Below are 17377 nucleotides of genomic sequence, written 5' to 3' on the forward strand. Positions count from 1 at the left end.
AACTTTCAGGTATTTTATAAATTTTCATGGTGATTATTTTGACTTTAATCACATTATATATTCTATGTGAAATATCTAAATAAATTATGAATGAAATAATAATAAGGTCAGAGTCTTTTTTCTAGTACAAAATTCTGTAGTTGAGAAACACATTCTCTTTTTCCTAGATTAAAATTAGTATCTTTGAGAAAGTTTATGTCAATCTTTCCCCAAAAAGCTGCTTGAAACCTGCTCCCTAATCTGCTTAGTCCTCACTCCATAGATGACAGGATTAAGGGCAGGTGGAACAACAACATATAAATTGGCCAGAAGAATAAGAATGTGTATATGAACATTCCTGGAAAACAGGCGGGTCATGAAAGAGAAAAAAGATGGAGTGAAGAAGGCTAAGATAACACAGATATAGGAGCCACATGTAATAAGTGCTTTGAGTCTAGCATCTCGAGAAGGAAGGTAGAAGACAAGTCGAAGTATTCTCACATAGGAGATGACAATCAGAACCACATCAACAAACACCATGGATACAAGAATTAATCCAAATATCATGTTTGCCTTTATGTTGGCACAGGCCAGCCGAGCAATTCGCATGTGTTCAAAATATGTGTGGGGGATTATTCAGTGTCCACAGAAGGGAAGCCTCAAGATGAGAAACACCAGAGAGATAACCAAAATGAAATTGATGCAAACACCACAACAAGGATGAGACTAATAGTTCTGTTAATGAGACTCAGACTGTACTGCAGAGGGTGGCAGATGGCAAGGTGGCGATCAAAGGCTGTGGCAACCAACACAATGGTCTCCATAGCAGCAAATATATGAATGAAGAACATCTGGGTGATGGAACCCCTGAAGCTAATTTCCCTTAAATCAAACAAGAATATGCCCAACATCTTGGGGATAGTGGATGTGGACAGGCCCAATCAATGGAGGCTAACATAGGCAAGAAGTAAAACACTGGCTGATGAAGACTGTGTTCCTTCTTGATCACGAACAGGATAGTGATGTTCCCCACAAGGGCAATCAAATATACAGAACAAAAAGGAAACCCAATCCAAATGTGCATCTCTTTAAGACACAGAACTTCCAGCAGGAGGAAAGAGAAGGGTGGAAGTTGGTGTCCTTTGAGGTGAACATCCTCTCTCTGTTCTTTTGGAATCACAGAGAAAACAATCAAACAATTTAAGAAATCAAATGGCATCAAATAAAAAAATATAATAAATTTGGAGCAGGAATCAGCAGGAAATTGTGAAGGAGGTTATATGTCGGTCTTTAAAGTATAGTTTATTCAGACATTCAAAAATATTAATAGTTCAGTGCCAGCCCAGTGGCAAAGCAGTCAAGTTTGTGTGCTCTGCTTCAATACCCTGGGGTTCACCGGTGGATCCCATTTGCCGGCCTACTTACCACTTATCAAGCCATGCTGTGGCAGGTGTCCCACATATAAAGTAGAGGAAGATGGGCACGGATGTTAGCTCAGGGCCAATCTTCCTCAGCAAAAAAGAGAATCGGTGGTGGATGTAAGCTCAGGGCAATCTTTCTCAAAAAAAATTATATACATGTATATATATATGTGTATATATATATATATACATAAACAGTTCTGCTAAGTGTGATGAAAAAATCAGTCAAAATCTCTGATTTGATAATATTCTTATTTTGGAGATGAGACAGCAACTAAATAAACAAAAAATATGTACATGTGTATGTGTGTAAATATATATATAGGATAGATATATAAGAGATGTAAGTGCTTTAAAGAGAAATGAAGCATGACAATTGGATAATGATAAAGCTGGTGTCATTTTAAGTTTATTATGAGGGAAGTCTTCTCTAACTAAGTGATATTTAAGCAGATATATGAATGCAATATGGGGATGATTTAGCTTAAATAATTTAGCTTAAAAATTAAATATGTTTAAGACATGCGATGACACTTCAACTTGAATTCTAGAAGAGATACTCTTTTAACCCTGTGGAGCATGAACTGAAAGTAGTGATGATTGCTCTTTTATGATAAGGCTGAGTGCACCTGTTAGTTCAGTGAACTTACTTGGTTCCTCCTACAGTTATCAACTTCATGATGGTGGGGGAAAGACTTGGAAATCACAGTCAAGTGGTCCCAGGTACCATATACTGTAAGCCTCCCTCTCCTTGTTCCCATTTAAAAATGGCAAATAGCATCCCATCAATGGTGTTCTATCTAAGAGTGACCCTCTCAGTCTCAGGATGAGAGTCAGGGAATTCACTTGCTTGTGTCACCTTGCTATGGCATAGAGATATAGGGGAATTTCTTCAGGATTCTCTTTCATGCATTTGGATTTTAAATTGTATTTTCTTTTGCACAGCAGAGTTCATCTTCTTCGACATCTAGATGGTAGTTTAGCATATCCCTCAGTGAAGTTGTGACTTCTTGGTCAATTCCCTCCAAGGTCATCAAGAAAACAACAAAACAAACCTTGGAATATTATCTCTGTTTATAAGAGATTCACCACTGGGAAATCCAAAGCATTGGAAAACTAGTCACCATATATATTTGTTGACCATCTTCCCAATTTCAGTCCTTAACTTTGACTGTTACTGTCACTTCAAGCATACTGTCCTTACCTCCATAGTGACTCTTTGATCTTTACTCATGTAGTTCACTTATAGAAAGCACACAGTTGACTGACAGATGCTTAGCTCACTGAGCTAATTGTGACAGACTGTACACTGACTAGGCCTTTAAGAAGAAACTTTATTAGAAGACACTTATGGAGAAGGAAACAGTAGCAATAGTGCAGATATTTACTTGTCAATTGTATTCTTGGGTATTACCAGATATTTTGTGGAGCCAGATATCAGACTCTATGAGAATTCTGAACCTTGAGCAGTGGGGCTTTAAATTATATTAAATCACCAATGTCTTCCCTGAGATAAACAGAGACTGGGATCCCAGACAATAAGAAGGGATAAAAAATTGGCTTCTAACTTTATTCCACTATCTCACATTCACCACTTGGGGAAAAAATAATTAGAGCGATTAGAGGACGGGATTCCAAATAATGCTGATACCATAACCCAGCTGTTGATTCTGCCTGCAGTCTCTGAGGACTTGACTGGGACTGGAGGATGTGCTTCCAGGCTCACTCTTGTGGCCATTAGCAGGAAGATTCAGTTCCTTATCCAGTAAGCCTCTCCTTAGATCTGCACATGACATGGTTTCTCAAAAACTGAATGAACCCCAAGAGAGACAGAGAGACAGAGAAAGAGTTGGAAACCATAGTACCCTCTTACAATATAATCTCAGGAGTGACACACCAGCCTGGACTGGTGGCTTAGTGGTTAAGTTCACACATTCTTCTTCTGTGGCTCAGGGTTCCCCAGTTCAGATGCTGGGTGTGGACCTATACCATTCATCAAGCCATGCTGTGGCGGTGACCCACATACAAAATAGAGGAAGACGGGCACCGATGTTAGCTCAGGGACAATCTTCCTCAAGCAAAAAGAGGAAGATTGGCAACAGATGTTAGCTCAGGGCCAATATTCTTCACAAAAAAAAATAAATACATAAAAAGAAAAGAAAGAAGTGACATACTCATCATCTTTAGTCGGTAAGCAAAAAATAAATTAAAAATGCAGTTGGATACCAATACACTCTCACTAAAATGACTAAAATTAAAAAGGTTGACCATATCAGATACTTGTGAGGATACAGAACAAGTAGAACTGTCATACACTACTGGTGAGAACTTAAAATACAATTATCCTGGAGATGATTTGGCAGTTTCTTAAAAAGACCCATGTGTATCTCCTATTTTACTGCTAGTTAATTGCTCAGGGGAGATGAAGCATATGCCTGATCAAAGACTTGCACGTGAATACTCACAGCAGTTTGTTTGTAATATTCCAAAACTGGAAACAAACCAAATGTCTAACAACAGATAAATGGATACATAGATTTTAGAATATGCATAAAATGGAATATTACTTAGTAAGAAAAATGTGTGCATAATTAACACAAACAGTAACTTGATGAAACTCAAAATGACTGTGCTAAGTAAAAGAAGCCAGACTAAAAAGACTACGTTCAGTAAGATTTTATTTATATAAAATTTCAGAATTTTATAGCACTAATTTATAGTGATAGCACATCAGTGGTGTCAGGCTTAGGCAATGGATCATTTACAAAGGTGTACAAGGAAATTTTGAAGGTGATGAATATGTTAATTAGTTTGATTGTAGTGCTATTTTCATGTGTGCATATGTATGTACCAATGCCGCATTTTTATGAGTCTTTTTACTACAAATTCCTAAGAGAGTAGGTACTGAAAAATGTTTGTGTTATGTATGAATAACTAAATGAATGGGCTGCATTAAATGTTTATCCCTTGATGGATAATACCTTTTCTAGTTTAATGAAAATCTACAAAGTTCCAGAGACAGTGCTTCTAGCAGAAACTATCAATGTTTTTATCAACTGGTCTTGTCTCTTTTCCTCAGTTTTATTTGCTAATAGGGAAATTCCTCAGGGACAAAACTCTGTCTTATATATTCCTGTCAAATAGCAACAAATTCAGTACCAGGCAAAAACTAAAAAGGCATTGGCAATGTTTATATTGGATTTAATTAAATTGATTTTTGAGTCTTTTTTGAAGAAATATTTTCAAGTTTATATGCCAGTTCCTAGAAAATTATAGGAATGCTCCATTAATAGTCTAAGAGGAAAATGGTTAGACACTGTCAATCATATATACATTGTCTGGTGCAGACATTCTCTTCATCTATGAAAATATTTTCCTCTCATTATCTTGGGATTTACCTTTATGTCTTTCTTCAGTGGTCTTTTGCTAAGGAAAAATTTGAACACTCCTTCCTGTATTTGTTTAGTCTTTATCCTGTAGACGATAGGATTCAAGGTAGGTGGCAGAAGCAGGTATAGGTTAGCCAAAAAAATGGGAACGCTATGGGGGATTGTATGACCCCCAAAACGATGGGTGAAAAAAGTGAAAAAGGCTGGGACATAGGTGATGACTATAGCAGAGATGTGGGCAGTGCAGGTGCTGAAGGCCTTCTGCCGAGCCTCTGCTGATGAAAGGCTGATCACTGCACGGAGGATCATGATGTATGAGACTGTGATGCACAGGATGTCAAAGACTCCAATCAACAGGGCAACCATCAGACCATAGATGGCATTGACCTTGACATTGCCACAGGACAACTTGGCCACAGACATGTGGTCGCAGTAGGTATGAGAAATTATAATGCCCTTGCAATAGGGCAGGCGTTTGGTGAGTAAAGTAAAGGGAATAATGAGTATCACACCTCGAAAGAAGGTGAGAAATGCAGCCTTGCCAATTGTGGAATTGGTGAGGATGGTGGCATAACGAAGAGGACAGCAGATGGCCACAAAGCGGTCCAGGGCCATGAGCATGAGCACCCCAGACTCCATTCCTGTGGAAGTGTGGAGAAAGAACATCTGGACCAGACAGCATTGAAGCTTATCTCTTTGAGATCAAACCAGAAGATACACAGCATTTTGGGTACAATACTTGTACACTGAACAACGTCAGTGAAGGAGAGTAAGGCCAAGAAATAATACATGGGCCGGTGCAAGGACTCCTCCAGATAGATGAGACAGAGGAGCCCACAATTCCCCAGTACAGTAATGAGGTACATGGAGCAAAAAGGCAGGGAGAGCCAGATATGTGCACCTTCTAGCCCAGGGACTCCATTCAATATGAATGATGCTGGAGTCAGTCTAGTACAGTTATAATCATGCATGATGACCAGTTAGAGGGTATGCCACATTCTTCCACTTTGATGCTTTTCTGAAAAGAAAGATTTAGGCAAATGTATACTTGATTGCTTACAATGTATTAGCTATTATTCTAACATTTTTGCATAAGTCCTCTCAATTATCTTAATTACCACATGAAATAAGTGTTATTATTATATTATAGATGAAGAATTGATATTAATGAAGTATCTTTGACTTTAAATCTTGAAGCCAGGATCCTTGGTTTCTTATCATGAAGAAACAGGTAGATAGATAGATATAAGCTTTTCCACACTAAGTCCCATTAAGCTTTCAAACTCTATAGCCCTACTAAGCACTAGTGCATTCTTTCATCAGTGAGAACCTATCATTATTGATCAAGAGGAGGGTTAAAAGTCTTTTTACTAGCAAACTTTTGAGTGAGTTATAAGGGTTTTCCTATTTCTGAATATGTATATGGGTAAGGAGATTTGCTGACCAGAGTGAGTATCAACTATTCTTCAGCTTATGAGACAAAAGATTTCAAAACACTGTCAATTATATTCTTGATTATTCTCCTCCCTAAAATCTAGAGAGTCTGATCATCAGTGGATACTAAAAAATTGACTCATTAATTAAGGCGAAGCTTTACTGTCTTTACATGACTAATAAGTGGACCTAAACCTTCAGCATAAATTCACCGGTACCACATCTGGTGCTGGCAAATCGATACAGCCACATCACTTTTTCAGGACTCTGTTCACCTCCTTACCTTCCTCTCCAGCTTCACGTTGGCTTCCTAATCTTGTTAAAGAAACTGAATATGGTTAAATTCTTTAGATCTAGCCCAAGACTTATTATTGAGTCAAAGTGTTACTCGCTAATTACCCTTTGAGTGAATTGAAAATTTCAACACCCATTTCTCTTATCCTTCTCTATCTGCATATATATTTGATTCTTCTCTTCATGGACAGTGTAACAATTCCTGACTTTGAAGAAAGAGTCTCCAATTGAAAAAGCTGCTTCAATAGATCTGTTATATTTATTGGCACACCATTAGTATAAAGCAAGGACACTGGCCTAGGAATCTAATGACACTACGCCATCCAAAAATTACTGGGTGAATGTTGTGATGAATATGCCATTCAGAAATTACCTGTCAATGTTCTCCCTCCTCTCTCTTCCTTACACCACCTTAGTTAAGCATACTAATTTCAGACTGCCAGGAAACACTGCTTCTGAGAATTTGGGTTAAGGTATCAGGGATATTGACCATCCCATTTTACTGTTACAACCTCAAAAGTGTTCTTTTTCTCCCTTCCACCACAGATGGCATAAAATTCAAAGTAGAAGGAGTAGGGAATTTTCTTAGAATTATATGTGGAAAAGCTAATTAAATAGTCATTTCAATTTCCTTTTCTCGGGCCCAACTATGTTGCCAGCAGTTTTTTTCTTTGTTTTCTCAGCTTAACCATGAAATTACTTACCAGTTTTCAGCTTCTCTCTCCAAGCAAAAGTAATTCCTATCTGATGTTTCATTGCCACATACATCTGTTTTTACACTTTCCAGGGCTAATGTTTCTATTCTAGTTCTTCAGAGGCAAATCTGTAGGACCAATAGCATTTCAGCATTTCAGACTCTTTATGTTTATAACTCCAGGGACTCCAGTTCACATCTGATTACATCATTTCCTCCAATGAATCCAAGTTATATGACCACATGGAATCCGTGAGGAATATGTAATCTTCAACTCAATGCAAGTCAGTTAGTTCTAGGTTTTAGAACAGTGACTTAGTGTAAAAGGAGTTATATATGAAAGCTAGCATTGCTGTCTAAGCTTGATATGTAGAAAGCTGGATGGTTAATCTGGGGCATAAAAAGGTCCTTATTTTTGAAATTCATATCACTAAGCAGGAGAAATGAGAGTTAAATTAGGACCTAAAATCCACAAATCTTGTCACAGCAAAATCACATTTTGTGACCCTGAAGAACATGAATGCACATGAGATGAGTTTGGGGGAAATGCATTTCCTTTAATCATAGTGTGGCAGAATTAACATCCTCACCCATGCTTATAATAGATGTTGAGTGATATCACTTGGTTAGGAAGAAGTGACTAGTCACAACACTTTTTAATATGGTTCCAATATATACGAAATTAAATTTGTTTTTCTCCTGTTCATCTATCTCACGTTGATTTAATTCTTAGACCTGCCAGAATAACCTAGAAGGATAGAGGAAAAATTCCCCCTTCAGAACGAATAAATGTTTGACTGAATAGGTGAATAATTCCAAGTTCACAAAATATGTATAGAATTATCATAATTGAGAAGCACTTGAAAATAATAAGAGAAAAAAAGAGTTAGAATGCATTATTGATCAGGGAGATAAAGTGGGCTGTTTAGGAAATCTTGAGAAATATATTCACATACTATTTGATATTACTATATTACAAGACCTTGGAGATATCTTATTCTTTTATTCTGTTTCCTCAGTTATAGAATTTGAAAATGAGTTTACTGTGAGTTTGACTTTGTAATCTAGTGCATCCTCCATTTTTAGTATAGCAAGGCTCTTACATATGCATTTCAGTGAAATTCTCTTTCTTTGTGGTCAGAATTCAAACCCAACATCTTTTAAGAGATTAATTCTAGTGGAGCCATAATTGAAGCTAACAGGTAGCATCTGTGGAAAAAAAAGAGCGGAAACTAGTAATGAAGAATGGTAGTTCCCTGACCCAGAAAGGCAATGGTGGTCACAGATGGATTGACCACCTTTCCTTCCAGCATTAGAGACTTTCTAGATTCTAGGAATGCAAGATCCATATTGATCATTATCCTCTTAGAAGAGAATTTGAAGCGAGTTGCAGCACAGGTATAAATGATCTTACATAGGGATTTCAAATAGAACACACTCAAAAGGGGTAAAGTAGCATCAGTGGGATCCTGACAAGAGCCACGAGTTAATGCTAAGGCTCATGGAAGGTCCTGGGCACAAGGCACCTGGACTCAGGTAGCCAAGAGCTAAACTCCCAACCTTCAAACTCTCCCTGGAATAAGTTGTAGCTTTTGATATAGGAATGGAGGAATTTGGCCTGTATATCAAAAGTACAATGATAGGTATCATTTGAATCCCCTCCGTGGAGTCGGTGTACCTGTTCAAGTACATCTTTTTTCTTTACATGAAGGGTGTAAGTTTTAGGGGACACTCTAATTACATATGCAGTCTTTTCCCTCCCTAAATAGGAATTAAGCCCATATTGAATCTTCTACTTTGTTAAATGAGATAGATGATATTCAGACTTTCAGTATACTCCAATTTTAAACCACTTTCCCCAATGTTTAAAGCAGAAGCACTGCAAAACAAGATATTCCATAATTCCTTCTCACTGCCACCCTATCTGTAGGGTCTCATTTCACTTTGTGTGGCCCAGGCCAACTTCAAAGTATAAGATACCCTAGTCTCACTTTATTACACCACAAACTTAGGAGGCAGGGAAGAATTAAGGAGATAAAAATGATCTTGGTCATTGCACATGCTACTAAAAGTTGCTCCTTTTCCAAGAGATTGATGTCTGTAATCTGTCTTCTATTTTTTTTTTTTCATTCAATATGTCTTCCAAAGGAAATGGTGGAGAATATACTCAACATTACAAACAAGTGAAACTGAGGAGCAATTAATATAAAAGTGACTGGGCTCAAAGTTTCCTGGCAGCATAATACACAGGACTGGTGTATTGTATTCCAAGGAATCCAGACAAAAGGTTACACAATTATAATGATGTCCTTCAAGCATCACTGGGAGAGGTATCTCTGTCATCATGCTAAGTAGTGAGAAAATTGATACAAAACAAGTCCCCATTCATTTTGTCCCTCAAAGCATGAAGAGCCAATGAGTTACTTCCATTTGGGTGATGGCATTTGAAATGTGAGAGGAGGCGTTAAAAAATAAAACTTTAACTCATATTACCCAGTTAAAATCCAAGGAATATGAAGATTTAAGAGTGGAATTTTAAATAAATGAAAAGATAAGCCAAAAGGAACATTAGGGCTGGATTCTCATTTCAGAAGGAAAAAAAAAATAACAAAATTAAATATTTTCATTCTGGAAATAATAGAACTATCTTCTGAACGTGACATCTCATAGATTCAAATAAGAAAATAAACCATATTGATTTAACTTTTAAAAATGTTATGATCCGTCTTTTCTTTTTGCATGTTTTAGGCTCTCAAATCTCTTGCCTGGACCACTGAAATATTACTAACTCCAAATTACTTCCTAGATTTGTAGGTACTCAACAATTATTTGTTGAAGTTGAATGGATCTAAACTATACATAGGCTGGCATATGGTCTCTTTAAATATTTAATTGATTCATAACTCTTAATGGCTATCGTTTTTGATTATTTATATTTGTCATTGACACCGACCCCCTCAACGCTGGCATGCAGATTCCAAAAGAGGAAAGCTAAGATGTCTCTTGTGGATGACACTCAGGTTCACAATTCCTTTTTTTTCTATTAGAGTTTCAGGGTTGGAAGCAATGTACATTTGGATTGGCTTTCCTTTTTGTTCTTTATATTGATTGTCTTTGTGGGGAATATCTTTATCCTATATCTGATCCAGATTGAGTGAAGCTTCCACCAGCGTATTCTACTTCCTGGTCATGGTAGCCACTACTAAGTTTTCCTGTTTACATCTACTACCCCCAGGATGCTGGGAATATTCTAGTAGAAGTATATTTCTTTTGGGAACTAGGACTTTCAACTTGCCTAATGCAATGTTATGAAAGCAGAGAAAAACATTATGGAAGTTGGTTATGATATGTAATAGTCAGAGAGGTTACTCCCACCTCCATTTCTTGGTTCTGGATTTAGTAATCTGACTAGAGAGGAGATGGCACCATAATCTGTCCTTATCGAAGTATGCACCACAATCTGTAGGACATCACCTCTGGTTTTGCCATTTTTTTTTCCAGCTGCCTGCGTTACTTATTCTATATAGTCTATCCCATTATTCTGCCAGCGCATTTGCTCTGGGGTGAAGGAGAACATAGTAAAACCCATGAATTCTATGGATGTGATTACACTCTTACATCTTTTATTTGAAAAATGAGTTAGTTGGTCTCAGAATAATATTATATGGAACATCAGCGATATGGAACAATGTGACAAATAAGGCATTCTGTAAGTCATAGATAATGATTCTATGAGTAGTGTTGAAGACAGTAAAGACAAATTTGTATTTGACATTTGTATCTACTCACATAGAAAATGCCACTCCTGCTACTACTACCATCATGATTGAATCTACCAAAAATTGGTGGGCCACTTTCCCCAGGAAAGGGTCTCATATCAGAAGTTCCAACATTGGTCTTTGCTTCTGGAAGGTTGGACATTCAGCAGTAATGGCAGATAGATCAACTTGGTTCAAGGGAATTACATGCACAAGAGCATGAAGAAACTTGTGCAAGAATATTATTCATAATGACCTGAACCTGAAAGTAACCTAAGTACTCATTCATGAGAGGCTATGGCAAGTGAAATAGCCATGATAGTGGCTTCTGGGATCTTACAATGTTCTACTTCTTGACCTATATTGTGGTTACACAAATGTTGACAATTTATTGAGCTTTTTGCACTGTTTTGTGTACACGTTATATTTCATTTATTTGAAAAAAGTCCCAAAGGTTAGAATAAAAGAAACGATATAGAAGAACATTTTTACTTTAATCATTTCACATGAGCAAAAAACATCACAGACTTGAAATAAAACTTAATAGTCATCAAAGGAAAGATCAGTACATTTGACTGTGTAAAAAATTTCCTTATGAAAAAAATAGCCATAAACAACATCAAGAGAGACCTGAGGGCATGGAGGGATGTGACTCACATGATGTGCAAAGAAATAAATACCTAAGTAAGTAAAGAGCTCTAACAAATCCTTTCTAAATGTCTAATAAATCATCAGGGAAGAATCAAAATAGGTAGTTCACACAAAAACAAAACTGAATCAATGACAAACATATGGAAGTATGTTTGATTTTTAAAAATACGTAAATTAAAAAGATGTATTATTTTATCTCTCCAAATGGCAAATATTTAAAAAATTGTTAAAACGTTATTTAATGAATATAGGGGAAAAATTGATCTTGTAATTTACTCATTGAGGTGTCAATTGGTATCACCTCTCTGAAGAAATGAATGATGCCCTGTGACAAAGCAATTCCTTCTAGAATTAATTTTAAGCTTCCGAATGGAAAAAATGAGGTTTCTAAGGTTTATGCATCTCAACATTGCTTAGATACACTCCAAATGTAAAAGAGGAAAATGACCACACAAAGATGAAAGACGTTCCATTTGTAGAGATGGGATATGGGAATAACAAGATATATAATTAAATGAAAAGAATGAAATATTGAGTATGCTACCATTTATATTTTAAAGAGCATGTATACATGGAAGTTTCTGAAAGAACATACAAGACTTGATGATGGTGGTTGCCTCCTGCAAGGAATATTGGGTTGTGGGAGATTTTATTTCACTATCTGCATTTGGTAATTTGGAATATTGAACTTTTTACATATATGACCAATATTTGTAAAACTGAAGGAAACCAGAATATGTCTCCCCCGAAAATGCCCCTTTGACATAAAAATTATTTTGAGTTGAAGGCGACTGAGAAGCAGTAAGCACAGAAAAAGCCCCTCATTTTTGTGCCTAGAGGCAGTAAATAAATGCTCCCTTTTACTGGAGACAGACTTATCAGCCCAGTAATGGCACCAGAGGAATCTGCAAACAAATCTTGTTAAATTGTTATCTCCTTAGTTACTTCTTTACCACTTACTTCCCCTAGCACAAACCACTTTGTCTTGTCAATTCTTCACAAATATATTGTTCCCTTGTCTAAAAAGTATAAAAGCTTCCTGCTCTAGTCTCTTCTTCTGGTCTTCTTTTGTGAAGTCTCCCATGTACATGTAAAACTTCAATAAAATTTGTATGCTATTCTCCTGTTAATATTTGTCAGTTTAATTTGCAGACCCCGCCAGAGATCCTAAGAGTGTTCAGGAAAGCTTTTTCATTCCCTACAAGACAAAATATATAATCACTATCTAAAACAAAAATTATAAGTTGTCAGTAAATTTACTGGCATCAAAAATGTTCATCACATGTTATGAAATAAAATAAGAGCTATAAAAGTGTACAGTGTTAACATATTACAAACATGAATCAGATATGGTCCTTTTTATTTCTCTTTGCATAGTTGGCTCTTTCTCTACTTTCAGGTGACAATTTAAATGTCCCTATCTCAACAAGTCTCCTCCTCTCCTTGTCTAGATTAGCTCCCTGGTGAAATGCTTTCATTGTATCTACCATGTGGCAGGCTTTTATCCCACAGTTTGAGACACATCAGTGAACAAACCAGGTAAAACTCTGTTTTCATAACGCTAAGATCCTAAAGATTACAGATGAGGAGGACATCCAATAAATAATAAATGAAATAAATATGTAAAATTTATTATAAAATAGAAAGGAATACGTCCCATGGAAAAAATGAGAGCAGGCTAAAGAAAATTGGGAGAAGTTGAGTGCACTTTAAAAAATGGTGGTTAGGGTTGATATCTTTGATGTGGTTATATTTGAGCAAGAAATTGATATTTCTATTCACAGTGGCAGCAAATCCAGAAGTTACAATAGAAAGTACTAACTGCTAATTTTTGTCTTTAGGCTGTTTGTAGTAGTCATCTGATGGGGTGAATTAGAAAAGAAGCAGTAACAGTGTTTGGTCATGTGACTATGTGCACTTGTGAAATACTCTGTGGCACCTTTAAGAATTTGATGTCAGCCATCTGTATTTTATTAAGCCATTTTGTGAAACAAACAAACACACATCACTTGAGGTAGTCCAGAGTCTTCATCAGGGGACTTTTCACCATCCCAGTCATAAAGAGTGTGCTCCAAACCCTCAAGTTTGCATTTGCTTGGGGACACAGTGCAGTACATTATAAACATTAAAATCAAAGACTTTGGAACTAGATGGCCTGTGCTTAAACCCACAATCTGTCATTTGCTAGCTTTGTGACTTTCATTAAGTAATTAACCTTTCGGTGCCTCAGTTTGCTTGTTTTTAAACTGGACATAAAATAGGACCATTCTCATAGCTGTTTTTAGGATCAAGTGAGTTCACAATTCTTGGAAAAGAATCTGGAAAATAAATGCTATTTTTGTCTGTGCTTGTTGTTGTTGTTGTTATTAATTTTTTTTCCTGAAAACCATTTTCTGTGGAGAAAAGCAGTCAACCTTCAAAAGAAAGTAACTATGGAGGAAGACATAAGGAATCTTCACTATACAGGAATGACTTGATTGCTGAGAAGCTGAGGTAGGGGACTAAAGAAGTGAGTAGAAACTGAGAAAACGGAGTTTGCACGCAAGAGAGAAGAAAGTTGCAGGAGGAAAAAGGAGAAAGAGCAGGACTTAAGAGCCAGATATTATGCTGGAGATGTGAGCAGTCCAGGAAAAGGGATAAATGGAGCTGCAACTGCTTTAGAGCCAATAGTAAATCTAAGGCACTTGGTTTCACCCAAAGTTAAAGAGCAGTGGTTGGGCATGCCTGAAGGTCGTGTGGAAACTCACAGACAAGGCACTTCTGGATAGGGCCTCTATCTGTCTGTCTAGCCATGTCTTTTTCTCCTCCTCCTTTCCCTTTTACCTCCAATCATCCTAAAACATTTGTAGGTCCAAATTTGCTATTTGTATAGCCTCAATATTTTGCAAATGTTTCTTTTTAAAAATAATAATTCCCATCTGTTCTTTTTCTTAAAACTCTTATACACATATCAAGATTCATCTCATATACTACCTTCTCTCTAAAATCTTTACTTACCACCTCCAATAGGTATTGATAATCATTCAGTTTTCAGGAACTTTGTAATAATATTTTTGTACTATTGCCTTGTTATTATTTTATAATAATGATTCCATTGCATCGTATATGCTCTACTAGACTAGAAATTCATTAGTTGTTTTGTAATTGTTTATATTTTTCAGTGCACAACGTGGAATCAGGCACAGTGAATGTATCCAGAGAAGTCTTGCTGGCTGATATTGATGTATTGATGACATGTTTGTGAGAACCTAGTGAAACTTTGCCCATCTAAAATGGATTTACTATTGCCTGTGCAATTGGAAAGATTTCTCCTCAAATTATGATATTGAGAATGAAAGAGAGCTGAAACTTACATGTATTAATAAGAAAATCAGACACGATTTATTAAGTGGTTAACATATATCAGAAATTATGCTAATTGCTTTTTTTTTTAGCATTAGAGGATTTAATCAGCCAAATAAATCTTTGTGGTAAGTTTTTCCCACATTTGATAAAAAGTTTGGAATCTGAAATTTAGAAAAACTAAATAATCTGTCAAAGTCTAGTGCCTAGAAATTAAGACACAAGATTTACATTTTGGAACTGTCTGAATTTAAATCTCATGTGCCCCCCAACTCTTTCCTACTTTTGCTACCGCCATACTGCATACATTTTTATCATTTCTCTGCTTTGTTTCATTTATGTTTCCTCTCGTGTATTCCGGTACGCAGTCTAGATTCTGAGCACCTGGTGCCAGGGACTTTATTATATTCAACTCTGTCTCTCTCTCCTTAAACTCAAGGTATGACCTATAATATGACCCAAACAAGTATCTCAAAAACTGAATGAATGAGTCAATGAGTAAATGAATTATAATGCATACTAGTAATTTAATCAGTGCTTTCACCTGCTTTGCTGACAATGTCACAATTATATTTTTTAGGTGCGTTTGAAATGGAGGTCCAAAACTGATGAAATGGGAAAAATAGAACTCTTAGATGTGTCTTGAATGAAATATAGAATATTAAAAAAAAACTCAACATTTAGCCAATAATTAAAATTAGGACATTTCACAAAACATCTAAAACTAGCTTGTCTTTAAAAATACTGGAAAATATTGCAACATTGGGCCCAAATTACCCCATGGCAACAATGTACTTGATTTGAGTAGATTTTGTCCTTTATGGAGAGGATGTGCTTGTCCTACATCATCAAAACCTCTTCTTCTTGCACACAGTACATATATTGACACTAGCACTGCATCCCTCATTTTATTACCTGTTTCACTAGACATACATCTTTATGTAGAAAATAAAATCTATAAAGAATGGGTATGTTCCTTGTTTTTTATTCATACTATTCTTTGGAGATTTTTACACAGACGCAATATTGCATACTTGCAAAGGCTTCAGAAAATTTGTGTATTAGATGACATATTTTTAATACAATTTCACTCACATTTTTACATCTTATTCCCTACTCTTTTTTAACCTCTCCCAAGCAATGTGCCTATTTTATTATTTAGTTGTCTTGAGTAAAGACAACCTTGTCTCCTAGTAGAAATTTGATCACACCTTCTCGAATCTGTTTGGTCTTAACTCCATAAACAATTGGGTTTATTGTAGGTGGCAGTAGCAGATAAAGGTTGGCCACAATGATGTGTATGTGGTGAGGGATAGTATGTCCTCCAAAACGGTGGGTGAAAAAAGTGAAAAAAGCTGGGACATAGGTCATCACAATGGCACAGATGTGAGATGTACAGGTGCTGAAGGCTTTGTGACGAGCATCTGTGGATGACAGGCTCACTACAGCTCGCAATATCATGGTGTAAGACATGGAAATACAGCAGATGTCAAACACACCAATAAGGAGAGCAACCATCAAGTCATAAATAGCATTGACCTTAAAATTGCCACAGGACACCTTGGCCACAGACATGTGGTCACAGTAGGTATGGGGAATGCAGTTGCCCCGGCAATAGGGCAGGCGCTTGGTGAGGAAAGTGAATGGGATGATGAGCATCACACCCCTCAGGAAGGTGACAAGACCGGCCTTGGCGATAACAGAGCTGGTGAGGATGGTGGCATAGCGTAAGGGGTAGCAGATGCCCACATAGCGGTCCAAGGCCATGAGCATGAGTACTCCAGACTCCATCCCAGTCAGCATGTGGACAAAAAACATCTGAGCCAGGCAAGCATTAAAGTCAATCTCCTTGAGGTTGAACCAGAATATGCACAGCATATTGGGTATAGTAGTCGTGCACAGGGTGACATCTGTGAAGGAGAGCAGGGCCAGGAAGTAGTACATTGGCTGGTGCAGGGCCTCCTCATGGCTGATGAGGTAGATAAGGCCACAGTTCCCCACCACAGCAATGATGTACATGAAGCAGAATGGCAGGGAGATCCAGATGTGTGCAGCTTCCAGTCCAGGAACACCATTCAAGATAAAGAATACCGGGGTCAGGCCGGAGCTGTTGACCCTAGACATAACGGCTGACAGGAGGAGGGCATATTATAGTCTTTAAAAGTGGTAGTTTCCTGGACAAGAAAATGACCCAAAAGTTAGTAGAGGGCTTGGAATCCAAATGTAAAACAACAATGTCAAAAGATGATTTTTGAGGGGCCTGCCCCGTGGCCGAGTGGTTAAATTCATGTGCATCACTGCGGCGGCGGCCCAGGGTTTTGCAGTTCGGATCCTGGGCACAGATGTGGCACCGCTTGTCAGGCCACATTGAGGCGGTGTCCCACATGCCACAACTAGAAGGACCTGCAACTAAAA

At 37.1% G+C, this 17377-nt stretch overlaps 2 protein-coding genes and 1 pseudogene across 2 annotated transcripts; all 3 read right to left on the bottom strand.

Moving 5' to 3' along the window:
- Positions 1–198: 198 nt before the first annotated feature.
- LOC124251820 (olfactory receptor 52E4-like) lies at positions 199–1134 on the bottom strand (annotated as a pseudogene).
- A 3622-nt stretch (positions 1135–4756) lies between these two features.
- On the bottom strand, positions 4757–5769 carry LOC124252265 (olfactory receptor 52N2-like; the record flags this gene model as incomplete). The annotated part of the gene is given in 2 exon segments (XM_046685547.1): positions 4757–5469; positions 5472–5769. Coding segments are annotated over 2 exon segments (1011 nt in total), but the record flags the coding sequence as incomplete, so codon positions are not given.
- Positions 5770–16120: 10351 nt separating this feature from the next.
- LOC124252266 (olfactory receptor 52N2) lies at positions 16121–17086 on the bottom strand. Its single transcript, XM_046685548.1, has one exon. The coding sequence runs from the start codon at positions 17084–17086 to the stop codon at positions 16121–16123; it is 966 nt and encodes a 321-aa protein (XP_046541504.1).
- Positions 17087–17377: the final 291 nt, after the last annotated feature.

This window comes from Equus quagga, chromosome 14 (assembly GCF_021613505.1).
Source record: "Equus quagga isolate Etosha38 chromosome 14, UCLA_HA_Equagga_1.0, whole genome shotgun sequence".
Classification (NCBI taxonomy): domain Eukaryota; kingdom Metazoa; phylum Chordata; class Mammalia; order Perissodactyla; family Equidae; genus Equus; species Equus quagga.